This window comes from Bradysia coprophila, unplaced genomic scaffold, assembly GCF_014529535.1.
Source record: "Bradysia coprophila strain Holo2 unplaced genomic scaffold, BU_Bcop_v1 contig_373, whole genome shotgun sequence".
Lineage (NCBI taxonomy): Eukaryota > Metazoa > Arthropoda > Insecta > Diptera > Sciaridae > Bradysia > Bradysia coprophila.
The window spans coordinates 1,638,342-1,665,570 of NW_023503632.1; the positions used below are offsets into that span (position 1 = coordinate 1,638,342).

Consider the following 27,229-nt stretch of genomic DNA (forward strand, 5'->3'; position numbering starts at 1 on the left):
GGGACTCGGAAAAAGTTATTTCCCTTTCGGCAGTAATTTATTATTTACTTATCGAAATGAAAGAAAAGGAAAATCTGTGGAGACTAAGGTACAGCAAAAAATAACCCGAGTCTTTCACCGTAAATACACACACAGCAATAAATATAAATTTAACGAGTTTTTTACCCTTTCCAGAGATATTCATAAGTAAAATGTTCCATTTTGTGTATTAAATAAATAAATTGTGAAAAAATTTGTAACGTGTAACATACCTGATGCTGAACCTGTAACATTTTCTTGGGTCCAATTTCACTTTTATCGGATTTTATATCCAATGTATGTAAACACAGAGAGATTTTTCGCACATAAAACAAAAAATCTGTTGATAGTCGGCTGGCTTTTCTCTTTAAATTCACTTTTGTTTATTTTTCGTTAAATTCTGTTACTGTCCATACGCCACACACGTTCGTATTTGAATATAATATTCATTAATGAGTTTTAAATGCACAGCAGATAATTTAAGTAACACAAACCGTTCGTTGGATATCAAATTATGTTAAGTAGTTTCCAACAAAGTACACGGAGAGAGAGAAAGAGATGTTTTTAATGAACTTTTTTGTATGCCACTTTCCGTTGTATTTTAGAAGTTTTTAATTTTTTTTTAATTGTAACTCTTGCGCTGGAGGAACGGATTTCTTTCTAATGAATAAAATTATTAATAAAAAACAATTAAAACCGAAAAACGGTGCACATTAAAGCGTGTCCGTTAATATAACAATTTCATTTAATTTCTTATTCTTTTCCGCACAGATTTATTTCACAGCAAAACGTATAATGTATGATAGTAAACCACACTAACCAATAATGAAACGATGTTATCGCTTCGAAATGCAAACACGAAATAACAAGCAAACGAACAACATTATTATTTTCATGGTAAATTTTCTGTACCACCTGCCAATATTATGGTTTGGTTAAAATCAAATTCATGTATAACCAATAATATGAACACACGATGTGACAAGATTTCGGTGGAAATAAGTTGTGTTGCTGCGTATTATGAATATAGCCGTGATCATGAATAATATTCTTCGAATCATATGGTTTGATGTGAATGCTTTGGATAACTGAGATCGAAAGTGTTTGTTTGTTTTTTTCGTTTGCAAAACGTTTGTCGTAAAACGGCGACTCTACGGAGGTTAAAGTTTATTTTTAGTTCGTCAAATTGTTTAATTGAAAGTAAATCCTAACTGAATCCCGTCGTGTCAGTCTGCGAACTATTTCGTTACCGTTAGGTTTGACAAATATGCTCAACAGAGTTTAACGAGAGCCGTTGACTTACTCTTCGGATCAGTTGTCAAAATGGGTTTCACAAAGTGCAAAAAGTGTCTTTCTATGTGAGTACATTTCTCTAATTATTTGCTCCGTATTGTCACTCTCTTCAGGGAAAATTCAAACCGACGCACGGATGTAAGGAACGATTTATTTATACTAATAGATAGAAAGATAATGACCGCCGTTGATATCTGAGGTCGAAACAGCCCGTTCTCGTTTTGTATCGCTACCCATGTTTTCTTCGTTCGACTGTTTTAGAATTTCAGATTTTAGAGTTTTAATTTGCAGGCATTTCAGCTTTTAGATTTTGAATTTTTAGAATTTGCATTTTCAGGCATTTTAGGGCTTAGATTTTGCTTTATAGGCATTTCAGCTATTGGGTCTTTAGAATAGGCATTTTTCACAGAGTTGTTACTAGCCTTGCGCTGTGGGTGAGTCCTAATGTTGCATTTAGTCCGTTGCCAAATCGCAACGTTAAAAAACCGGCACTGCCATAAAGTAATGATATGACTAAATCTACTGACTATTTGCTAAACATTGGGCGCCCATGTAGTTTTCTTAGCTGGGGGTATTTTCAGTGATTCCAAACGTCCTGTATAAGGACGCAACGTTTCATCTACACGAGCTTTGTATCGATCACGACTTGGAGATTGTCTTGAAAGTTTGTCGTCTGCGCCTGCGTTTTGAATTGGTTGGAATCAGAGTTACCTGTGACCGAATGAATGTTTGTTTCAAGTCAAACTTTTACTTGCGTGTGGAGTCGCGTTTTGTGGATGAAAGTGTGACTGATTGAAAGCGGAGTGAATGGTGAAGACGAATTGCAGTGTGTGATCTTGACGTCATGGCAGTGAGTACGGTGTGATTTGTTCTTGTTTTTTTTTGGATCTTGTTGTTTGTTGTTCGAATGTTTGCTGTCTGTTTTCTTGCTACGCTTTGGGTTTGTTCTTCAAAGTAGCCTTCCGCTTATGTCTGAACTTTCCATCAGTAGATGGCAAATTCTTTAGTGAACTTTCGGATACTTGTTCAAGATCGAAAGTTTTACTGCTGTCTCCGGAAGGATACAACGGAAACGACTGATGAAGACTAGTCCACTCTAGTCTTTGACCGCCGTTGATGTCTGAGGTCGAAACAGCCCGTTCTCGTTTTGTGTCGCTACACGCGACCCATGTTTTCTTCGTTCGACTGTTTTAGAATTTCAGATTTTAGAGTTTTAATTTGCAGGCATTTCAGCTTTTAGATTTTGAATTTTTAGAATTTGCATTTTCAGGCATTTCAGGGCTTAGATTTTGCTTTATAGGCATTTCAGCTATTGGGTCTTTAGAATAGGCATTTTTCACAGAGTTGTTACTAGCCTTGCGCTGTGGGTGAGTCCTAATGTTGCATTTAGTCCGTTGCCAAATCACAACGTTAAAAAACCGGCACTGCCATAACGTAATGCCAAATCGCAACGTTAAAAAACCGGCACTGCCATAACGTAATCATAAAGAAATGTGGCATCACAGATTTAAGCTTTGGAGCTCAATAATTATCATGGAATAGCTTAAAAGCAATGTACCCATTGCAAACTTGTAGCCTACATTTAGGTGAAAAAAAAACATTTTTTGATGATTTCTCTGAACCATAATCTTTTTTTTTTAAATAAAATTGAAGCACGCAAAAAGTGTTACTTTTAAAGGAAACATTGGTTTGTGGGTGAAATATTTATCCGCCTAAAAGTAAGCTACAAGTTTGCGAAAGGTGCATTGGTCTTAAAGCACAAACTTTGTTTACAAGAAAGTTCTCCGTTTTCATTCCGCTTCGACTCCGTTTATTTGAATTTGACCGCTATTCAATTTTATATCCATTCAGTACACAGTTTTCTCTCAAAAATTCATTTTGATTCACGGGCTTTTGTTTAATTGTCATGTAAACGAATGAACCGATTTCTAAACGGAGTGTAGTCCGCGATCCATGCTCAAACATGTCGTTTTGCGTGGAGTGATTCAGAATTCATGTATAGAATCTAGCGAAGTGTCTCATTATTGCTCTAAAGTATAGAACCGAATTCGACCTTCAACTTCTTTCGACCTTCGAAACACGAAAATGATTCATAGGGAGTGTACATTCGGATTGGCAATAAATATAACGGCGACTTATTGAATTAATTATGAAAGAAAATTTACGTCAATTACTGACTAATAGCTAAAATCTGGTGGCTCCCATTGTAAGATCTGTGTGAAAACGGTTGTTGTAGAGAGCGCCGTTTATAAAATGTATATCTCCAAGACGATGGTTGTTTACATAAAGCTAATTCTCTTAATAATAATGACCAACCAATCAATTCTGTGAAAAATTTATTAAATTATGGGAATTTCTTTTGTGTAAACACAAGCTTTTTTCTCGTTATAAATTTCATAAGATGTGCAATCTATTACTGTATTATCTCAGCAAAGATATAACGACCTTGACGATATAACAAACTGTTATTCGTGTTATGTGGATGACTCACTTGTCTCTCTCTGAAATAATTTAAACATTTCCGAAAATTGTCCACGGTGAGCTTGAAATTTTTTTTATTTGACCTCTCGTGGACATGAAATGTTTTTAGTGGTTTTTGTAGAGGCCGGCAGCACGAGTAGGAATAACATAACAAGAAAATATTTCGATGGGAAAATTTTTAATTAGATCGATTTTTCGTTTTTCTGTGCCCTGCAGGAAGCTTCGAAAATTGTTTGAAACCTACTGGTGACTTGTTTGATCACAAAAATATAGTTACTGTTTAGCCTGAGGTCTAGGCTTTACAGCGATACCAATCATGACATTCATGACTACCAAGAAACATCTTTTATGAAGGAAAGTCATTCTACTATGTCGATGTGAATTTTAAAGGCTGTATCATACGTGGATTACTTATATTTTCTCTTAAAAAGTATTTTTAGTTAATTAACATAATTTAAGGGGTTAATAAAAGGTCAAAGGATGAGCTTGGATTTCATTCTGACAAAATCTTTGTTGGTACACCTGAACGACCACCCAAATTTCTTCGTATAATGTCTCATTTTTTAGTGGAAACAACTAAAATGTTGCAGAATTAGCTTAGAATGACTATTGGAGAAACTACGAACGAAACAAAAGAAAGGTTTGTTAATTTTTGACTCGAGATAATGCAGTTTACTCATGGGTGCAATTTACAAAGAAACCTATTTCGAGTTAAAAATCTTCTTTCGACCTTTTATTAACCCCCTAAATTATGTAAAATAACTAAAAATAATTTATAAGAGAAAATAAAAGTAATCCACGTATGATACAGCCTTTAAAATTCACATCGACATAGCAGAATGACTTTCCTTCATAAAAGATGTTTTTTGGTAGTCATGAATGTCATGATTGGTATCGCTGTAAAGCTTAGACCTCAGGCTAAACAGTAACTATATTTTTGTGATCAAACAAGTCACCAGTAGGGTCCAAACAGTTTTCGAAGCTTCCTGCAGCGCACAGAAAAACGAAAAATCGATCTAATTAAAAATTTTCCCATCGAAATATTTTCTTGTTATGTTATTCTTACTCGTGGTGCCGCCCTCTACAAAAACCACTAAAAACATTTCATGTCCACGAGAGGTCGAATAAAAATTTTTTCAAGCTCACCGTGTGTCATTGCCCTCTGTTTGGTTCATTTACATTATTTTTTTATTGATGAATAAATTAGACGTGTGGCCGCCTCTGGTCCAGTTTGCTTGTTTTTTTTTCTTGGTTCATTTATTTATTCAGTTAAATTATTTGTTTGTTGCGAAATGTTTGATTGATTGATTGTTACACAAAATGTGACAATTTATTTCGGTTCTCGTGTCTACGGAAATTAGATTTTTCTCTTAGATTTGCACCAATTATTTACTTAACACGATTATTTTATTAAGATTTCAGTTCCTCTTGATCAGAAAAAAACCCGTTGCTCTTAAAGTGAACGACACGAATTATATTATAAACATGTTATAAATGTGTGAGTCTTTTTTCCACACCATCTCTCTAAAGTGATACATGATCCCGAGGCGAAGCCGATTTTGACAAAAGTTGTCAAATTCGATAAATACGCGGTTCTTTCTCAAACAGATAGATTTTTCCACCTGGGTTTCTTTATTAAATACTAGGGCTCACCACAGATCAGTTTAATCCGATAAATGATCTAAATGAAACTGAGTTATATGATTCTGACTTACAACTTATGAATTAGCATGCTCTGAATTAACTCTATAATTCTGAAATATAATAATAGGCTAATTCTGATATAACGACAGAAAACCAGTTTCCACTCTAAAAGTACATATTCAAATAACTGAATATGCTGTGAGACTTTGAAAAAACTGAATACACTGTTCCATTCTTCCATTCTAAAAAAAAAAATCTGAATCGCATTTGAAATGGACAAAACTATCGAAATAAATGAAAATATTTCGGAAGTGGAAGTCGATGAAATCATGAGTGATGGAGATGTCGATAAAGAGAATGAGGAGGGATCTCCTAGAAAGAAAAAGAAAAGAAACAGCTGGATCTGGAAACATTTAACTTGCAAAACGTCGGAAAGCCATGGTCATGGTTATGGTCATGGCAATTATTGCACCAAGTAATTCGATTTGATTCTTGCTTATAGGCTAAGACCCGAAACAAATTTTTAATTTGTTTTAAGTAAATACAAACTATCGGAAAAGAGTAATGGCAGTACCGGCAACTGTAATAGTCATTTAAAGAAAAAACACCCAGACAGAATCTCTTTGGATCCGCAAAATAAAGAAGAAGACTTCACGAGTGTTAACATCTTAAAGCTTGAAAACATGGTACTCATACAAATTGTGTTAAGTATTTTCCCAAGAACGTTTCCGCGAGGCCTTGCTGAAATGGATTGTAGTTTCTAACCAGCCGTTTACACAAGCTCAACAAAAAGAATTTGTTGAAATGGTTAATTTACTAAATCCAGCTGCAGACCTCATTTCAGACAAGACTTTAAAAAGAGACCTGATGGCTAAATACTTGGAAAAGGTTGAAGAACTCAAGTTGCGTATCAGTGAAGTGCCAGGAAAGTTTTCTTTTACCGTGGACGCGTGGACGTCGAAAAATATTTAACCATTTATGGGAATACGCGCTCACTGGATAAGCAAAGAATGGGAGCTTAAATCAGATCTGTTGGATTTGTCGTATATTGATGGTCAGCACTCTGGCTCAAATCTCAGTGACATTTTTATAGAATGTCTGAAACGGTTCAACATTCCACTGGTAAAAGTCATGTGTATAACACCGGATAATGCTAGCAATAATGATACGTTCATCGAATCGTTGGAGGATCTAGCCGAAGAGCTGGGAATACCATTCAATTCGGCAAATAACAGAGTACGATGTATGGCCCATATACTAAATCTATCTGTGCAAGATATTTTAGCGATCATAAAAATTCCTGTCAACGAACTTGATACCGAAATTGATTCGCTAGATCTGCCTGATGTAAACTACGAAAATACTGATATTAATCCAGAAAATATTGTTCAAAATGATGAATCCAATCAACCGACAGTGGAGGAATTGCGAAAATTGGTGCGAAAAATTCGAAAGTCGGCGCAAATGAGACAGAAATTGAAACGGTTATGTCTCCTGTACCAGATGGACTTTTCGACTCCTATACTTGACGTCAAAACGCGATGGAATTCGACATATGATATGATTGTAAGGGATGCCAAACTGAAAGTGCCATTACGCGCAATGTGTTCAAATGAGAAGGAATTACAACCACTTGCGCTTGTAGATTCAGAATATGAGGAACTTGAAATCTTGGGAACTTTGTTACAAACTCGACTATAAAGTTTATGTATTGGCTTATGTATTTGGTGTTTATACGCGAATCGCAAAGCCTTCGTTATATCGAGGTTTGCGGTCAGATAAAGTGCGTTTTTTAAGCGAGAAATATATAAAATACCTTACAGTTATAATGAACAGAATTATTAGTTCGTTTTTATAGACACGATTTTTTCGATATGTCGTCTGTTTAATTAATTTGTAAATTTGCTGTACAATTGTTAAAAGTTTCCTATGTGCAGAATGAGCACCAGTTGAATATCACCAGCTGATCTACTAACACACACTTGTTTGTATGATAAACAATCAAAACACATTCTTCACAATGTGTTTACTTCATTCATACGTGTTATGTGCGCGCATAGATGACGTTAACGTAGAAATGCACTGTGTGTAGGTTGTATTTGAGTTGTTTACAATACAAAGTGTTTTTGTTTGTACACCATATAATAATAATAGCGTATGGTTATTGTTCAGCCGGGAGGACACATTTTAAGTGGCAGATTCGGCCTCCATTTGCTGCTATAGCTTTAGATTTTTAGATTTATCAGGGTGGGACGATCACCAAGGTGATCTTGAAACACAGATCTTGTGATCCTTTGTTTCCTTCCCGGTCATCATTTAAATCAAGACAACCTTCCGGTCGCCGCCAGGAATCTGTCCAAAGTGGCAGGTCCCAGGGCGACAACTTCGGAGGGTTGTACGACGTAATCTCCAAGGAGCCTGCGTCTTAGTTGAAGAAATTTAGGACATTCACAGATGACGTGTATGCCCGTTTCTTCTTCTAATCCGCAGGAGCACCAAGGAGTCGCCGAGAGCCTTAGCTTATTGAGGAGCCGATTCAGCCCGCAGTGTCCAGTAATTGCACCAACCACTCTCCTTATGCATTTCCGGTCCATGCTGAGCAAATCTTTAGCCCATCTAGCGTTCGGCCTCGCGAAGAATCGCTTCGTGTGAGCGCCTCCCTCGTACGCATTCCAGCGCTCCAAGTGTTTACCCTCCACCCATTTCGATCTCGCTTTTGCGCATATCGAATCGGGTATAGGTAGGTACGGTTCAAGCCCGTCTACGAGAGCAGCAGAGCCTGCTTTGGCAAGCTCATCCGCCTTCTCGTTTCCATCCACGCCAGAGTGTGCGGGGACCCAAACCAAGCAAATCCGGTTATTTTGACCCACCGAGTTTAGGTAGTCTTTACATTCTTTGATTAGCTTGGAGATCGTTACGGGTGACGATATTGCTGCTATAGCTAGTGAAGGTACTTTTACATGGTATTGTAATGACCTAACACTATGGACCACATGTTTAACGTGAATTCCGAACCACGCCTTCTAAGTATTTTTACACTCTGAAGGATTTTTGAATATTGAGCCTTAGTACCTATAGCAGTGCTAAACCCACTAAAGCGCAGGAGGAGAAGAATACCGGTAGCTCCCAACAATGTCTTGACGGGTAAGCCGTGGGACAGCTCTACACACACAACCATACCAGATTTTTTATGAATCGATTCAACCAGCTGTGTATTTGTGTACACGTCTGACAACAGATTTTTTTTCTGGCCTGGTTGAGGCTCGAACCACCGGCACTGACAACTCAATCGAATATTGGAAAGTAAACGTGCTAACCATTACGCCATTGAGTCGCTGTTTGTACACCATCAGCTGGTGCAGAACATTAGTACAATTGCTAAAAGTTTCTTATGTGCAGAATGAGCACCAGCTGAATATCAACAGCTGGTGTACAAACAAAAACACTTTATATTGTATACAATTCAAAGACAACCTACACACAGTGCATTTCTACGTTAACGTCATCTACGCGCACATAACACGTATGAATGAAGTAAACACATTGTTAAGAATGTGTTTTGATTGTTTATCATACAATAAGTGTGTGTTAGCAGATCCAGCTGGTGATAGTCAGCTGGTGCTAATTCTGCATATGAAAAATATTTACAGGCTGTATGAGGATCTTCCTAGTTTTGTTCTAATTTATTGAATAAATTAAAAATTGAATTTGATGAATGAAAAAGTCTTCTGCCTTGGGTTTATTACGACATTACGAGTCCTGAATATTTAAGTCGATGGAGCATGTAAAATACGTGAACCATCTACAAGATGGCATCAACTGAAAATTCGGAAGTTTATTGAAATAAAAATTACTTAGAAATTTGAAACTATCAGAAAGTAGTTGGGAAAAACTGTAAATTCGTCTCTTTTCTGAAATTCAGAGTCTGAATTATTGAAGTTTGTCCACAAAACATTTCATTTGCAATTTGCATATGGTTGCGAAGACTCCATATTTCCGTCAATCTAGTACCAGGGTACTTTTGAACAGGGTATTCTCTAAACTGAATGGCGAAAAGAAAAGCTTCCGTTGCCATGAGGCAAGTCAAGCCATTTCCATTTTTCACATTTTCACCGACGCCTAGTTACAATAGTAGCACTCTTTTAGTTCCAACAAAAAAGGTTGGAATATCATAGCTGGATGAGATTGTAGGCGTACGATAATTTAAAATGCAGATTTAGCTTCCCAGTCATATATAAAAATATATTTCTCGCTTTGTACATATTATCATTCATACATTAAGTTACTCTCATCCTATTTGAATTCCACTTGAACAATTCTAGTACTTCAGTTGTTACTACAAGATAAAACTCCGCAATTTGCACTTAAGAAGCGATTGTATCGTTGACGAATGTAGTTAACCTTACAGAGGCCATTCGCTTGGCAACCAGGAATGACCAATGGTTGTTCGTTCATCAAGAATAGCACATCATTATCTCCGTTGGGACAGCTGTTCAATTAAAATTTGTTAAAGTAAAAAAATCAAAATTAACAGAGAGTTATGCCAAGTAGCCTTACTTGTATCGAATGGCTGCAATATTCGTTGCCATTGGTGTCAGGAAGGTACTTCTCCATTGACGATTTGTTTGTTGAGCGAAATTGGCAGCTGTTAGTGGGACATCATTGCCAAAGACACCGAGTGTGATCAAGAACAGTTGGAAAGCCGTCGAATGTGTACTGTAAATTCGTACATTTTCCGATGTATTGCTCGTTTCCAAAAATCCGACCAAATCTTGCATCAATGGACAGTTCAGATTTTCGAAAAGTCTCCTCGGTCCACCGTATCCAGAGTTGTAATAATAGTCGAGGTCTTCGAAGTACTCCAACATTAAATTATTGAATGGCGAAAAGATACCACAGAATGGCGCTGTAACCGTTGAAAACCATAGCTGCTCGAAATTGCAAATTTCCCAAAGTGTTCGTGTTTGACGAGCGGTCAAACGTTGGTTGCCCTGTAGTCCCAATTTGTCGTTAACCTTGAAGGGCGAATTGAAGTTAAGTTAGCGAAATTCAAGAGCTTTTTTTCGATAGAAATGTAACCAACTTGATTCAACATCAACTGGAATTCCGCTCCGTTTTGCCATAAACCTCTTTGAACAGTGTTATCACTAGCAGCGTCATATAGATGACAGCCGTCATGTGGCCGCAAAAGACGATCTGGATCTAGAATTGGCTCAACAACCACTTGTTGGTATCCATTATGACCAAATAAGCCATCAGCAAAAGCCCTAGCTGAAGCTTGAGTTCGTTGGCGATTAGTGTGACGGAATGTGTACCAGTTTCTGTTGTAAACTGCAGGGAATAAAGTCGGGAAGGCAGCTCGGTAACGTCGAGAAATTCCAAGGATTTCATTCCAGCCAGCTACAGTTAAAAATTGTTCAACTGCTACGGTAATGTTCGGATCGAAGCGCCAATTATTTATCAAATTGAAATCTTGTGCGCACACTGCTTGACCTCGACCAGCAGCCCGAGCAGCAATTATATTATTCACTTGCTGTTATTAAAATCGAAGTTGTATTCGAGTTTCAAGATTTTGTCCCAAAAAATATTGTTGATCTTACCGGCTGAATAGTAGACATACGGCCGATGTCATTTACGCCAGGTAACCGAGCAGCATGTCTGGAGTAAAACCAGAATTTTGCTGGCGTACAAGCTGGAAACAAATTTGAGTCAATCTTACTGGTCTTGACTGCCGACAGTTACTAATTTTATTCACCTGACACTCCTGGATTGATTACTCGCCCTCTGATTGTTTCGTAGGCAGAACGACTAGAAAATCTGGTCAACTGTGGTCTGATCGGATCAGTTGCGTAACAGTAATTTGGATCATGTTGTTGTTGCGCAGTTACAACCACCAGGGCCAATGCAACAAATGTAACGGAAAAGTTGAAGAAATTCATTGTATCACAATGTCTCTTTCTGAACTGATACCTTGGAACACATTAACATCGACATTTTATACTCTTTTTTACCGAACACCAAAACCGTGTGTAACACGCGAACACCATTTCTGGGTCTCCATGTGCTTGATAAGATTATTTTCATTCCGTATCAACCGGCAATTTTTCACCGTAATTTATCTGGTATACACGTGAATGTCTCGATGAGTACACTATCATATAGCACGTGAAATACACGACTTCGAGAGGCTTGCTGGATGGATGGATTTGCATTTTCTTTTTTTAAATTTCATTTGGCCCCCAAAAAGATAGCAACTTTTGAGTGGCTAAAGGCGGTCGTCTGTACCTTATCACCGTTAGCTTATAAATCATCGATAACTCATTGAACATGTGTTGAGAAGACTATAAATATTTCAACCAATAAAAACGCTAGGATTATTTCGATAAGACGTTCAACACTCAAGAGCTTGTCGGGAAATTCTGAGAAATACTTTGTCTTGAATAGTATTTCGTAATTTAGACTGTGCATTCAATGATATTTCAATAAATATTATCGATTGCTAAAAAAAAATATCTTAAACTTTATCATATCCGCAAAGCTTAATTGCTGAAGAAAAGTTAGGACGAACGAGTTTTTTAATCTTTGTCTTATTTAACGCTTTTTTTTGTGCGTTTGTGTCGTGTATGCAATCTTTGAACCAGTGCAAAATATTTCCGTAATTTTGATGCTTAAAATTACTCTTTCATTAGATTCCATTGGATGCATCGAAAGTAATCCATTACATGAGGTTGTTTTGGGATAAAAGCAAACTCATAAGTGTGTTTTTGAGCAAGTTGCTTCGGTAAAGTCTCGTCTTCGGCTCGGATATACAAACTCTATTCTTGTAGAAAAGCCAGTTATCCAATCTTGTTGCTCAAAACACACTTGTGAGTCTGCTTTTATCACAAAATTGTTGCCTAATATAATGAACTACTTTCGCAGCATCAAAAATACAATACGAAACGCCCAAATGTACACTCAAATTTCCGCTAAGTTAACAAGCCTCTTAAATTAATCCCGACCCGAGAGAAACTAAGGGGACCTCAGTAGTAAAGACATAATAGTTATTTTCCTAACACGAATTAGAAAGCAGTACAGTAACTATTACTATAGCGTTGAATTTGCACCAACAATATTTGGTTCTTCAACAGACCAAAGTGAAAGGTTTGAGCTGTAAATGATTTCGTCTTTGTTGTTCGTATGCAATTCATTCTTTTGCGAAAAAATGCACTTTTACGATGCATCTCACGAAAACAAAGTATTTTCAATGCTTTCCCAAACCGGCCGTATTAAAATTTTGAAATACCGGTCAAGTGTCACAAAAAACGTCTTTCAGTCTTTTACGTAGAATTCCATTAAAAAATTTTCTGAACGGTTATCCTTTAGTATAACAAGGTAACCTTAGGCCAGCAGAGATTATTTTCGCGACCGAACCGCGACCGTTGATAACTGAACATTTACAAGAGGATTACCTTTTTTCGCTTCAAAGACTACTTGAAACTATTTAGGTTTAAGCAGATATATATACGAGCAATGCATTCTGAGGCACGTATACCTCGAAATAGCTAGCCGGAATGTCGACATATAGTTAATACGGTTTTTAGCCCCGTACGAAGTACAAAGGGGCTTATAGGATTACGATGCCGTGTGTAATTGATGGAATTCGAAGCAGACGGTAAGGGCAAAGTGTTTGCCTATGTTCATAGATGACGAATCCGCAATAAAAATTTTGTCTGTCCTTCTGTCCGTCTGTCCGTCACGTCGATATCTTGAGTAAATCAAATCCGATTTCAAAATTTTTTTTTCCTTGAAAGATAGTCAAAATAGTGAGGCTAAGTTTGAAGATGGGCATATTTGGGTCGGCCCTTCGTGAGTTAGGGCCGCCTAAGTGCTTTAAGGTCTTTTGGTGATATTTACGGCAAAAAAAAAACGATGGAAATGCAAATGAAACGGCAAAAGATAGGTATTGTCGATACCGATCCAGGAAAAAAAAGTTTTTAAAAATCGGGTGAATGGACCGTGAGTTATGGCCCTAGAAGTGAAAGGCTACTCGGCCCTAAGTGTATTTTGCATATAACTCGTGTAAATTTCAACCCATTTTCGTAATTTTTGTTTCATTTGAAAGGTAATCGAAGCCCGAATATAATGTGGCGAAGAACGTTTTAAATTTGGGTCCTTGGACTGAGGCCGCTCCAAGGCCCTAAGTGAATATTGCACATAAATCGAGTAAATCTCATCCAATTTTGCTAGTTTTTGTCTTATATGAAAGGTAATTGAATACCGAATAGAATGTGGTGAGAAAAATGTTTGAAATTTGGGTCCTTGGACTAAGGCCGCTCCACGGCCCTAAGTGTATTTTGCATATAAATCGAGTAAATTTGATCCAATTTTCCTAAATTTTGTTTCATTTGAAAGGTAATCGAATACCGAATAGAATGTTGTTGAAAAAAATTAAAATTTGGGTCCTTGGACTAAGCCCGCTACTCGGCCCTAAGTGTATTTTTCATATAACTCGAGTAAATTTCATCCGATTTCCCTAATTTTAGTTTCATTTGGAAGGTAATCGAAGGTCGAATAGAATGCTGTTGAAAAAAAAAATTGGGTCGTTGGACTAAGGCCGTAACTAGGCCTTAGGCCTCTCAATAAATGAAAATTTTAGGTGCTATGCGCAATTTCTAAGCTGTACACATTTCATAATAATTTGACTTCAACTACGTTTACGGGCGCAATAGGTTTACGGTCAAAGTAGGGTGACAGACGCACTAGGGCTCAGTCGCAGCAAACGCTCCGACTGTTCTGATGGCTCGTTTATTGTACAGTTTGCAAATCGATCGTGTGACATCGCAATATACTGTTGCTAGTACGTGCTAAAGAGCTTAAAATTGAAGTTCAATTATTCTGTACGCCTATAGTATAGTACACTATCGTACACAATCGCATTTCAACATACACTATGTTACCATATGAATCAATTGGTCCACGAAACCAGCAAACATTAACGGAATTTTCAATTTTATTATTCGCTTTTCGTATTGTCACGATGCAAAATCATATTTGGCAGTGGAAAAATGTTCAGCCAGTTTTCGTCGCAGAGGTTCTTTCAGTTGATGCTTGATACAGTAGTCTTGTAATTTTCATACTGGTTTCATTACTGGCTACACTGGCTACGATGCTATTGGTTCATGTCTAACAAAAGAATTTCGTAGAAAAAGAAGACAGCGAGCTACAGCGAGTCTTTTTTAGCGTATTCGATTCCAGACCTCGCCTTCGGCTCACACTTTTAGTCTCACACTCAAAAGACTTTTAGTCCTTGATACGAAATGTACGATTTCCTTTACTAGGTAGAGAACATGGACTTTCCGTCCCTAGGGAAACGTCTTCCCCTCCTTCGTAAACGAAAACGTCATACTACACTCGGGCAATAATTTGATATTTCGTATCACAATGAGTAAAAGTACCTCGGGCTAAAGCTCTCGAACACTTTTACTCATCTGGATACAAAATATCAAATTCCTTCCCTTGTATAGTAATATACTATTTCCATCGGCTGGCCTCCTGTACCATAACGATAGAAAAATGCTGTTGAAATAGAATGATTTGATTGAGTGCAATAGCTCCACCAACTGATATTATAATTTGAAAATATCTCAAGCAAGTACACACGATTTTGCACTACCTCAGAGTTGACAATGGAACATCATGTAAACGAACGTGACCACAATGCCAGACATGAATTAAAGCATTAAACGATAACGTAACTCGAGGTAAAAGTGAAGAGTGAAGAGAAAAAAAATAGAAATAAAAATGTCTGTACGTTGTTACAACACCCTAACACACAATGTATCCTCTAAGCTCTAAACAACGATGCTTTCACAAAAACACTCAACTAATAACACATTAAAACGAACAATATCGTGCGTGTAGGTTGTTGAAAAGAGGATATGCCAGCTGCGTAGATGTGGGTACAGTCGAGGGGTGACGCACTTCCATTTAATCCATTAAATCCATTTAATCCAAAAAAATTTTTTTAGTTTTACCGAAATAATTAGGCTACCCACTTAAAAATTTGTAAAGTAATTGCGAAAAATAGATTTGCACGATCCCCAGCTCGTTTAAGTACTCGTGAGGTAGAGGGAAATTTTTTTTTTGTTAAAATGGTATTAAATTTATTTAATCCATTTAATCCATTTAATCCACTTTACACCAAAAACTCCTAAAAGTGGATTTTTTCGCTTTTTAACATTGTAGTATGAGTTGTAGTACGTGGTTCGATCAAAATCAACAATTTTTAAGACTTTTACAGTATTTGGTAAAATGAACTTTTTTGCTATTTAATCCATTTAATCCAATTTTTATTCCATTTAATCCATTAAATCCATTAAATCCATTTAATCCATTTAATCCATTAAATCCATTTAATCCATTTAATCTAGAAGTGAGTCACCCCTCGGGTACAGTTTATTTTTTATCCTTTCCATACCATTGTGGATATGTTGTAAGACTTGCGTAAATTACGCGTCTTGTAAATCAATTATAAAAACCTGTGAGACCTTTTTTCAATCGAGAAACTAGTTGATCCAGCAGTCCAGATAAAAAACCTAATGTTCTACGCATTGTTTTGAGACGATATAGCAAGAGTTAAAAATTAATGTTTCTGTTCGGTTGTTTGCATGAGTTTCACCTTAGAATGGCTCGCCAAATAGAATTTTTATTGCGAATCAATAAGTCTCCACAATTTTTAACATTTGTACCGTCTCTTTTACATCATACTCACAAACAGAAATTTACTCATCGCATCCCCGGAAAATGAGTCATTACTTCATTGACATTTGTGTTAATATTTAGGACTGTAAACTAATCTAATCTAATATTAAGGGAGCTCAATGAAATTAAACTAATCTAATCTAATATTAAGGGAGCTCAATGAAATAAAGTAACCCATGGCCTTGTTTGGAACTTTGTTATGATTGCTGCCGTTTACCTTTGACTTCCGTTACAACTGTCACACTTTTCCATCGACCTGGAAGATGTCGCTATGTGTGCGCTAAAAATTTTGTAAGGAAAAATCCACTCCATTTTCGGTGAAACCTGCCTTCGTCAGAATTTTAACACATGTTCTTTCAAAACCCTGAGTTAAAGTGATGTGAGACTTTATTCAGGTAAACATTTTCCTAAATTTTCCTACAAAAATCCGGAAATTTAAGAAAATATGGGAAAATGTTCTACTAAAAAGTGTCTCTACTAAACAGAGAATTTTTATTGCGATGAGTAGTAATTTGTAGGGACTTACCTCTGGTGACTTCAAACTTGTTAAAAGTTCAGATGTTAGCCGAAAAAATGCCAAAATCGTTCGAAATGTCTAGTACGTAGAAAAAGAAGTAGTAGGAACATCAGAATTCGACCTTATTTTGGATGTGTTACTCCATAAATAGTCACAAAAATATCTTCATCGAGGCTATTAGCTTTCTTAAAAGTAAATTGTAATTTTCATACGGAAAATTGTCACTAAAATATCAAATATGGAACTAATACTTGAGCAGAAATCAAGTAGAAAACAGGACGAAATATTTTACATTTCAAAAATTAGGAGCGGAACTCTAGGAGAGGTGAAGCATTGACAAAATGTCTGTGTAAGAAACACTGTAACTGGTATCCCAAATTATTGCTACGAGGGATTCTTTTGAAAATCCACCTATCAAAATCGGGCCCATTTCGTCTGGGATTGATATATACATGGTTTAAAAGGTCTTTGCCAGTAGACCTTAAAACAGGCCTCACACAGTCTCGAGCCACACCTGGTTGCTGGTGGAAGATCTCCGAAGTTGGAAAAATAGGGTTTTTTATCGGAATTTTTTGGCCGTTATAAATGATCGTTCCGGGTGAGATTGGGCTCGTTGGAAAGCTGAGCTTAAGTACTTTCGGGTCATGCCTAGTTTGATTAGATTCATTGATATATGTTTGCAAACATTTGCAAGAAAAATGTTCAAAATCTGTGTGAACTTTAGACAGGTCTGGGCTGGTACTGATGACGCTTAATGTGAACCTAACATGCTAGTTGTAACATACATTGTCTAAGCTTTTCATTGATACCTCATTTGCAGTGCTGGTGATTGCTGACATAACAGAACTTTATGTTAGTACAACCGCTACTCGTAAAACTCGCCAGCAATCACCAGCACTGCAAATGAGGTATCAATGAAAAGCTTAGACAATGTATGTTACGACTAGCATCTTAGGTTCACATTAAGCGTCATCAGTACCAGCCCACCCCTGTCTAAAGTTCACACAGATTTTGAAAAAAAATTCCTGCATTTTTCGCAAACATATATCAATGAATCTAATCAAACTAGGCATGACCCGAAACTCTCACCTGGAACGATCATTCATAACGGCCTAAAATTTCGGATAAAAAACACTATTTTTCCAACTTCGGAGATCTTCCACCAGCAACCAGGTGTGGCTCGAGACTGTGTGAGGCCTGTTTTGAGGTCTACTGGCAAAGACCTTTCAAACCATGTATATATCCATCCCAGACGAAATGGGTCCGATTTTGATAGGTGGATTTTCAAAAGAATCCCTCTACGCATCTTTTATTGATCTATAAAGAAACTTACAAAAATCCTTATTACGACGTACATGACTTTTCCAGACTATATGTTACGTACTGAGGTAAGTCGTAATTTATTGGTTCGAGGGATGGTTTTAAATTGAATTAAAGCTACAAAACGATTTCTATAAAAAACAACATTTATTTTCCAATTCTTTTCCTTTGTTTTATCCTTAGCCATTAATAAATTAAAAAATATTTCGATTTAATAAAAAGTGACTAATGTCGAATCGGATAACGGTCAATTCCACTCTATCGCCTTACGGTCATCCAATCGAATACATTGAAAATTGTTTAACTTAAATTTGATTTCAATTAACAATAAATTAAATGCATCGTCTCTCTCTGGTCATTTACCTTTTTCTCCAATTGTTTTGTTTTCATTTTCCATATAAATATAATCTGTCGAAGCCTCTAAATTCATTAAGTGCTAAACATCCTTGCTAGAATTCACGCAACCATCAGCAACTAATAATGTTTTGAAACATTCACACTGAATCTCACACGTCCATCCATCAGCTTAAAATCGAATGAAAATCTTATACTCAATTTTCTAAAATAGAATAAATATTTAAGCGTAACTCTATGTGTGCATTTAATATTAATTTCATGTTGTTCTTGTTTATTTAAAAAAAAAATCAAAAACAAATAATAAAATCGTTGAACAACCGCACCAATCATGGAATACATGGATAGATGGATATATCGCTTTCGTATATGTAATAAAAACGTAAAACTTATCGATTTTGGAAAACATACAAAATTTAGATATTTAGAGCACACGAGATCGTGTCAGTTATAATTCATGCAAACAACACACCATAATATTTATGCCACACAGAATGGTGTACACGTACGTACACTTGAAACATTTTCTTTCTTTCTTTTTTCATTCGAAAATAAAAGTGGTTTCAGTTGTTATGTGTACACAATGTACACACTTCAATGGAAAATTATGTGCTATACGACCACAAAACAAACCACCAAACAATCACACAAATCACTTACAATTATCATTACTTTGCATTCAAATTCGTTTCAATTTCGGAGCTTATAAATATATAAGCGAAGCAAAAGCGCACACACACTTTTTGATATATTTTAAAGCACTTTCACGTGGCTTAATAATTTACAAGTTGATTTATGATTATACTGTGAAACGTTGGAAATTCTAAGTACATGTATCTTACAATGAACAATAAACGTAAAGAAACGTGAACCACACTCAACTAAATCATCTTCCTTTTTTTATATATTTTCGCTAAAAACAAATTTGAACACATTCATCGTAGTTAAAACGAAACGGTTTTTATTTGCCACATTTTTCACTTTGCTTTTTTCCGTATTCAGTACCGAATGTAAATACATCGTCCACCACTCTGTTCCGCTTTTGATCGTTTTTCAGTGAATTGCCAGACATTCACTTAGCAGAATGTTATGCAAATCGTCCATATCAGTCCAGTCTTTCAATTCGTCGCGAATGAGGACATTACGAATGCATCCTTTGAATGAATCGCGACTCAATAGTGTACCGCTGGGTGCAGTATCTGTGAATTTTATGGAGAAAAATCGTTTTGTTGGAAATATTTGTTCGTCTATCGTTTTCGTGTGTGTTCAACGGAACGGGAAATAAATTCAATTTTATGATAGGAATGCGGTGGAACGACATTGGAAATGTTAACAGGAAATTGGGAATTAGACAAAGTTATTGTGCAGAGAAAATGTATTGTGCCAGCTAATCTGAAGCTTTTGGTTTACAAAGCGGAAGTACATACTGTTGATGGGCAAATTCATCTCTTCACATATCTTACCTGGTAATCCGCCAATGTACAGTGGCGATTTGGTATGAACCTTTCCGGACATCCTATGCTGGGCAAGCGTGGTCAACGAGTCATGGTGATCGATCCGTAAAGCAATCTGTTCCGAATCATACATTGCGGTAATGTTATGCCATTTATTGTCGCACACAGTGAATTTGGACGGCAAATTGTCGGTCTCCACACGGAATGGATTGCCGTCTCCCAAATCACAGGACATAACCACCTACAGTAAAATGAAAATTTTCATTGATCAGGCGTTTGTAGTCGGAACACCAAGTTACCTTTCCGTTATGAAGTTCGATCGATAATGCAGGGAAACCGACTGGTTCCGCTACGCTAAGTAGAACACCATTTAGTTCTGACGTTCTGAATTCAAATCCTAATTCTAGGTATTTTCCGACGTGGAAATTTCGTTCTGCAACAGACAATCGTCAACATTTCGTTCAGACTACTTTTCAACATTCGACAACAACTTACTGTACACGGCGTATGCGTCTCCTGGAAAATACGATCCTTTTTCCACTTTTGGAAAGCATTGTCCAACATTGAAATGTCGTCCTGGCCTTACCAGATCCTGCGTGTTATTATTCACTCTAAACCGTCGAACGCACCCCTTAAACCCTTCCAATTTAGCCACCAATTCCGACGGCAATGTTAAACTGTTTTCGGATATGCCACCCACGTACATCATGTTAGCGGCACTAATCCGTTTCGGCAATTTGATATTTGCTGACGAATATTGCCCGTTCATACCAATTTCCACTCGTACGTTCAGTTTCTTAGCCACACTGTTCAGGATAACGTGGTGCCACTGTCCATCGTTTAATTGTTTCGGTAAATTGAGTTCTTCCTTCTTACGTCCACGAACAATCAAATTAAGCTGACCATCGCGTAATATTAAACCGATAAAATGTTTCGGTTTCTCTTTTGTACCCTGCGGCGAATGGAAATTGATTGGTTAATTTCCTCACAAAATTACCCGATAATTAGCAAACGTACCGGCGCTACGAACAGCACTCCATTCGGATAAAATGTCCGGAAATCGAATTGAATGTTGAAATTCTTTTGCCACAGATGTCTCGTTGGTATGTTGATCGTGGAGTGGCTGTGCGGTCCATCTCCAAATTTGAATGCATTCGGTTCATACGAGTAAATTCCAACCTAGTGAATGATTTAGAATATGAGAGATGTATATGGAGATGAATGTTTTTCGGAACGGTGACGGAGCAGCGGTGAAAAGCATTAGTGGAATAGCAGTGCACTAAGACAGAAAGGCACAAGTATCAGATATTGAATGGTGAATGATGAAAAACTATTTTTTTTTAGAGAAACTGAGGTCGTAAATAATCTCTTCTCTTCCCTGAAATCCTCCTGAGTCGCATTGCAATTTTACTTTGCAGCGTGCAAATAAACCTCTACATGGGAGGATATTAGAGCATATCAAAGCACAAACAATTTTTATTGACGACTATCTCAACAACGACGACAAAACTAAGTTCGAGATAATGTTACGGCAGTCAAGATTTCGTTTCAAAATCTCTAAAATTAGAAGCAGTAATAAATTTCGATAACTGGTGACCAGCTCGATGTTTATGAAAGGTTAACGCTGTATAAGGATTAGCGTACTTTGTCTCTGTCCTTACCCTATCATCGTTACGATTTTAGCTGAATGATCATAATGAATTGTTTAGACGTCCTTCAATTTATCGTTATTAGACGTTAAAAGCCATTCATTCACCCGTTTTATCGCTGGCACTTCTACGTTTCGGATTAATTTTATTGTTCTTGTTCAACAATGTTATATTGATTTAACGAATCACGAACACGTATTTTTAAACATCACTTGTTGAAGACTTACGTCAATCTTTAATCTAATTGTGTGTAACAGAAGATTATTTTTGGATGTCGGCTGTGAGTTGACCATAAAATTTACGGATCTATTGCGACTAACGATTTGTTAGTATAACAAACAAATGTACAAATTACACCATGCTGTTATGTTGTTCGTATTATTGCCATAACTTACCATTCAAATTACTTTTGCAAGTAAAGGTGAGAGGATGTAGGAAAGAATTTTGTTGGTCGTTCAATTTGTAAATGATACTCTCTAATTGTCTAATAGGAACATTTTCCAAATTCTATAATTCACTTTCAGTGGCCATTCCGGCCCTCCTGCTTCATTAGAATTCTTTCTACAGACTCTAGACGTTCGATCGTTAAAATACCACTAAATGCCAACTAGCTGCCAAAAGTGTCACCCTTTCTCCATCAATGGATATGAGACCCTGTTCAATTAGGTATCGTATTGATTTATGGCCAGGTGAAGGAGTTTGCCATCAGATAAATTTTAAACAAATTCACCTGGCCTCATACATATATGACCCAAAGAAGTTGTACGAAAAAAAAGGTTTCGAGGTTTTTGGTCATATAAAAAAAACAATTCCCAATAGTTTAGAAACCTTTTAGAAACTGCCGATCACCTGTTATTGACAACGTCTACAAAAATAATCGATAAGGACTGGCTTATAGATACTTTAACGGCAAATTTTGGCAAACAGTAGCAGAACCAATAGAATTTTTTATCCATGCGGCGCGGCGTGAATAACCATATTTTCTCCACTCAAATACTGTGAGGAGATAACATTTTGTTGACGTTCTCTCTGGTGACAGTTCATGTCTTGTTTCTCCATGAGGTGAACAAGAGTTTTTTTAATGCGTGCGTTGTGTTTTGCCTTATTTTCTCTCCTAAATAGGCCATGAGAAAATTGCGTTTTCTTGACGACTGGTCGAATGACATTTCTAATAAGAAAAGTTGAGCACTTTCTCTTCAGTGTGGAGAAAATAGAACTTTTCTCATTCGAACTGTCAATTTGTTTATGTTTTCAAAATTGGTCGATGTTTTCGTTTCGTGGAAAAAAACGGCAAAACACAACATGCACGCATGAAAAACGTTGTGTTCACCTATGGGAGAAAATAGTAATAGGAACCATCGCTCCGCACTATAGGGGTGAGGGGGGGGTTCGCCAAAGTGTGACCGCCATACATTTGTGTAGTGGAAAAGTGCGGACAAGGGGGGAGGGTGGGTCTAAAATTCCAGAAAAATCGCAGACGTCCTTTATGGACGGCCCCCTTGTTGGAATTGCGTATTTTCTCCCCTCCGTAAACAAATAACTATTTCTCTTTGTAACTGTCATTTTGTTTTAGTTTTGAAAATGGTGTTTATTTCATTGATGAAAACGGTTATTTGCGCCAGGCACGGATGAAAAAATAAGTGTTCACCTCGTTCCGCTCTGTTGGAATTTCCTAATTTCTCCCATTGATAAACAAATAACCAATATTATCATAGTAATGATGCGCTTGTCAAAGGGTTAGTTCTTACATTGAGGAATTTTCGAAGATTTGTGATGATATATTTGCATAGAATCAAAATGTCCCCTATTCATCTTCGGTGTAACATACAAATTTACTTCCTCCCTCAGCACAGACAACAAGTTTTATTTAAATGACCTTTCGTGGGAGTGTGAAATAGCCAACTTCATCTATGTACTAGAATTTAAAGTTATCTTTTTCTCAAGGTAAAGTTATCTTGTTTCCACAGCTGCAGAAGACAAAGAATTTCTTACCATACGACAATAAACTTCCTATTACAACGAATCTAAAGACCGCCTTTTCTCAATCCATCACCAGCAGACTTAACAGTGTTATTGTGCGCGAAATTTTGATTAATTTTGTATTATTTTATCCATAGCCCGGATAAGTAGTGAAGCAAGAGTGTTAGTGTGTAGAAAATCAACCACATCCATTAATAAATTATGTAGAGAAAAGAAAAACCCGTCTTATTCACACAAAATATTAACTTAAATTTATTTCAACCATACAAACATTTTACTAGTACAAAAATCAACTACGACTACCAAGTAAACCGTGTTTTTAGAGTAAGTATACAAAAAAAGAGTGTAAATCACAAGATTTTCTTACAAAAAATTCTTTTCTTTTACTAGGGAGGGAAAATGGACTTTCCGTCTCTAAGGAAAAGTTTTTCACTCCTTCGTAAAGGAAAATGTCATACTACACTCGGGAAATAATTTGATATTTCGTATCCAGATGAGTAAAAGTACCTCGGGATAAAGCTCTCGGACACTTTTACTCATACTGGATACGAAATATCAAATTGCTTCACTTATACAGTAATATACTATTTAATAAAAACAAAAACTAGAAAATAGCAATTTTTGATACACGTAACGAAATCAGGTTGCTTTTTGCACACTTATTGTCAAATTGGTAATACCAGCGGAGGGCAAGTAATAGCAATTCATTTGTGCGAGAACCTCTTTGCGTTTGGTGTATAGAACAAGTTGTTTTTGTAATCTGATTACGATAAGAGTTTGTGACATTAGTACAGTAAAAAGCACTGGTGTCGAAAAGGTTATATCATTGAACACTTGTGTCGAAAAGAATATTAAATTTTCAGCACTTGTGTCGAAAAGAAAATTATTGATAAAATTGTTGTATTGCTTGGTCAGTAATTCAACATTGACAAAGTGTTGTATTGCTTTGACGTGACCAAAAATTGTTGAAAAGAAAAACTGCTTGCAGCGATAGTGTCGACATAAATTTCATTTTCCTAAAATGGTCATTATTGTTCAAGAGTAAGATACTGAGGTCAATAAGTTTACGGAGGTCTTTGTTGTAAATTTGTATTCATCGTAATCAAATTACAAAATGGCAAATTTTCTCAACTCGTTGGCTTTTTTGATAAAAACTTTGTACGCAACGCGGTGATAAATGCTTTTTTCGGCACACTGTCACACTGGGTCTATTGCCTGAAGAAGCATTTATCCCTGAGTTCCATAAGTAGACTAATTCCACCACTACATTTTATTTTAACACATTTTTCTAAACAAAATTATTATTATTTTCAATGTAAAAGGTGTATATCGATGTTAGTGTTACAAATAAATAAAGTACAGAGAAAATATAGAGTGAACGAGAGTGCGTCCCGACAATTCCATTAGATACACTCCATAGAATTGTTCTATGAAAAGAAAACAAAAAATAAATAAATTAAAATTAGTTGGACGGATGTTAAACGTTATAATCCAAAAACCATTTCAGCTAAAAAAAACAGTTTACGATTATGTTGAAATTGTGAAAGTTTTACAGCGACAGCACGAATTTAAAACTATTTTTCAACTTTATTTTACGAAACAATTCGGGTAGTTTAACAGCTATATGTATAATATCACTTACAATAGTTACTTGCAGACGTTTACTTCGAATAAAAGCTGCACTTTTCATGCATAATTAAGGTCACATTTTATGTATAAAATGTAGGTTTCCATGAGAGGTGCGGGAAAGAATTGAATATGAGACGCAGTTTCCCTGCACAATTTCCATAGTGATAGGAAAGAGCATCAACATTTACTGCTCGGTTTTTCATATACTTTTTTTTTGTCCAAGAAGCTATTGTTAATAATTAACGATTTTTTGTGCAGAGACTCTCCACTGAGGGGAGGTTTCCTTCGAGAAAATATTTTCGTGAGTGTTGGCGGATCTACGTTAATTTTCTTAATTTTCACAAATTTTCGTTAATTTTCGCGAGACGATAAAAATTAAGGAAAATATAGGACGTATAGACAGATTGTAGCCCTGGATTGAGTTAACTGTTTGAAATAGCCAAATTCTCATTCATCCAAAAATTGCCGTTGCTTTAGCAAGAGCTTATGAGCTAATTAAAACGATTTCGAAAGAAGCCGTCAGATGAAAAGAAATTAGGTTTTCGTTGAACAAAACTGAATCACTGGTCAAACTGAGCCAAATTGAAAGAAAAGTAAGAAATTAAAGATAAAAATCATAGTTTTCGTGTTACTTTTGTTGATCCGAGGCGAAATCGAGGTCAACAAACACATGAAAACGAGACTTTTCATTGATATCACGAGCAATGTCACGAATTTTACATGATTTTAAACTTTTAAAGTCAATTTACTTTTCATCCCTAGTGAAGTAAGTGTCGTGTGAGCAAAAATACCGGTGCACAGACTACCCGTATTACGACTAGTATTTCATCGCTTAAAACCATTCACAATCTAAATATATTCGAGTGATTTGTTACGACTTTTCTAATAAAAATCTACCAAAAAGCAAAAGAAAAACGCGAAAAAAAAACGAAAAAGAAGAAAATCTGATCAAACACTCACCCTGTGACAACCTTCAGGAGCAGCGGTAAAACTCTTTCCAATCGGTTCCGTTTGCATCAGCACATTATTCAATCCTTGGTAGCCCATAGCTGGACCCGCTCGACCAATTTGAACGTTTGTAAAGTTCAACGCCTGATTGAACAACATCGTCCCATTGTTAAAAACGACATCTTTGATCGATCCTTGGAACGGGACAAACGCTGCCACCGGCACCAAATTATCATATTCCGGAAAATCGGGAGCTCCACCGAAGTACAAGCCACCCAATTCACCTGGCATATTGATGGCCGACCGATTCGATGTAAAGCTTCGACTGGCTTGGAATTCATCGTCAATGCGCAGTTCGAATTTGCGACCCTGACGCTGAACACTCAAGACATGGAATTCGCCGTCGTTAACAGTTACGTTTGACACTAATTCCAATCGGCCCGTACCAGCATCTATCCACACATGCGCACGACCTTCAACCAATGATACGGAATAATTTCCCTTTTTGTCTTTGGAATCGTATTCGTCAGTGGTGGATGGTGGATACGCCGACAACATGATCAAACACTCGGGTTGTAGCGTTCGGAAGACGAATCCGAAACTGGCTCTCTTTCGTAGCGAATGAGATGGTAGTTCTATGAATCCGTTGCCATAGAATCCAGCCCTGCAAAATACGAATTTGTCAGTGACCAAATGCTTGAGAGAACTTCTTTCTTCCACTTACTTTGTCAGGCTATCTTTACACGTTGGTTCGACCCCGAAATACGCCGAACTATCTAACGGATCGTAAGCATCGTCGTTTATTTGAAGATCTTTCATGCATCCTAAGAATGCATGATCAGCTCCAGGAGCTTTAGTGATTCCTGACCGGAAACCGGGTGGCACTCCACCGACGTAATAAACTGAGTCAGATAGTTCGGGAAGCAGATTAGCTGTGATTGGTGTCGTCGGCGAGCCAGTTTTTTCCTCTTCATTGTTCACCTTCAGGTTGCCATTTTCAGATGTTTTTTTCGTAAACGCGCGGGACGCTTCTACCTTCACCCATTTGCCGGAATTGTATTTTTTCGTCGTGTTGATTTCTAGTTTCGATTCTCCTCCATAATCTATGCGGAACACCAAAGTTCCATCGTGTAGCGTTAGTGAAATGGAACGATTCTATGGAAATTATGGTTTCGATTAGCCGCATTGTGAGCAAATTT

At 36.8% G+C, this 27,229-nt stretch overlaps 3 protein-coding genes across 5 annotated transcripts in view; all 3 read right to left on the minus strand.

The window, feature by feature from the left end:
• The window catches only part of LOC119081940 (dual specificity tyrosine-phosphorylation-regulated kinase 2), a 52,009-nt gene extending 50,738 nt beyond the window's left edge, over nucleotides 1-1,271 (minus strand). Inside the window, exons 1-2 of one of the 2 annotated variants that reach the window (XM_037191204.1) lie at nucleotides 934-1,271; nucleotides 252-678 (exon numbers count right to left, since the gene is read on the minus strand). In XM_037191204.1, coding sequence (XP_037047099.1) covers nucleotides 252-272 — 21 coding nt within the window. In that variant the 5' untranslated portion in view covers nucleotides 273-678; nucleotides 934-1,271. Of the gene's footprint in view, nucleotides 1-251; nucleotides 679-838 lie in introns of both variants that reach the window. The other variant, XM_037191203.1, reaches the window with a different exon arrangement.
• Nucleotides 1,272-9,638: 8,367 nt separating this feature from the next.
• LOC119081942 (multiple inositol polyphosphate phosphatase 1-like) lies at nucleotides 9,639-11,410 on the minus strand. The gene is made up of 5 exons (XM_037191207.1): nucleotides 11,192-11,410; nucleotides 11,037-11,128; nucleotides 10,520-10,969; nucleotides 9,994-10,451; nucleotides 9,639-9,925 (listed from the first exon to the last, which is right to left on the minus strand). The coding sequence occupies exons 1-5, from the start codon at nucleotides 11,373-11,375 to the stop codon at nucleotides 9,763-9,765; spliced, it is 1,347 nt and encodes a 448-aa protein (XP_037047102.1). The 5' UTR covers nucleotides 11,376-11,410; the 3' UTR covers nucleotides 9,639-9,762.
• A 6,989-nt stretch (nucleotides 11,411-18,399) lies between these two features.
• The window catches only part of LOC119081944 (laminin subunit alpha-1), a 128,400-nt gene continuing 119,570 nt past the window's right edge, over nucleotides 18,400-27,229 (minus strand). The window contains exons 26-32 of one of the 2 annotated variants that reach the window (XM_037191208.1): nucleotides 26,755-27,185; nucleotides 26,043-26,694; nucleotides 20,842-21,003; nucleotides 20,320-20,776; nucleotides 20,124-20,257; nucleotides 19,834-20,065; nucleotides 18,400-19,569 (exon numbers count right to left, since the gene is read on the minus strand). In XM_037191208.1, the coding sequence (XP_037047103.1) occupies nucleotides 19,424-19,569; nucleotides 19,834-20,065; nucleotides 20,124-20,257; nucleotides 20,320-20,776; nucleotides 20,842-21,003; nucleotides 26,043-26,694; nucleotides 26,755-27,185 (2,214 nt within the window). In that variant the 3' untranslated portion in view covers nucleotides 18,400-19,423. Of the gene's footprint in view, nucleotides 19,570-19,833; nucleotides 20,066-20,123; nucleotides 20,258-20,319; nucleotides 20,777-20,841; nucleotides 21,004-24,411; nucleotides 24,881-26,042; nucleotides 26,695-26,754; nucleotides 27,186-27,229 lie in introns of those variants that run through there. The other variant, XM_037191209.1, reaches the window with a different exon arrangement.

Bases quoted from the DNA above. Each gene is read 5' to 3' on its own strand.
- LOC119081942 (XM_037191207.1), bottom strand. From the start codon at position 11,375: ATGAATTTCTTCAACTTTTCCGTTACATTTGTTGCATTGGCCCTGGTG. The intron at 11,129-11,191 runs GTGAATAAAATT...ATTTGTTTCCAG, and splicing joins AATCAATCCAGGAGTGTCAG to CTTGTACGCCAGCAAAATTC. The intron at 10,452-10,519 runs GTTGGTTACATT...TCGCCCTTCAAG, and splicing joins TCCAGTTGATGTTGAATCAA to GTTAACGACAAATTGGGACT.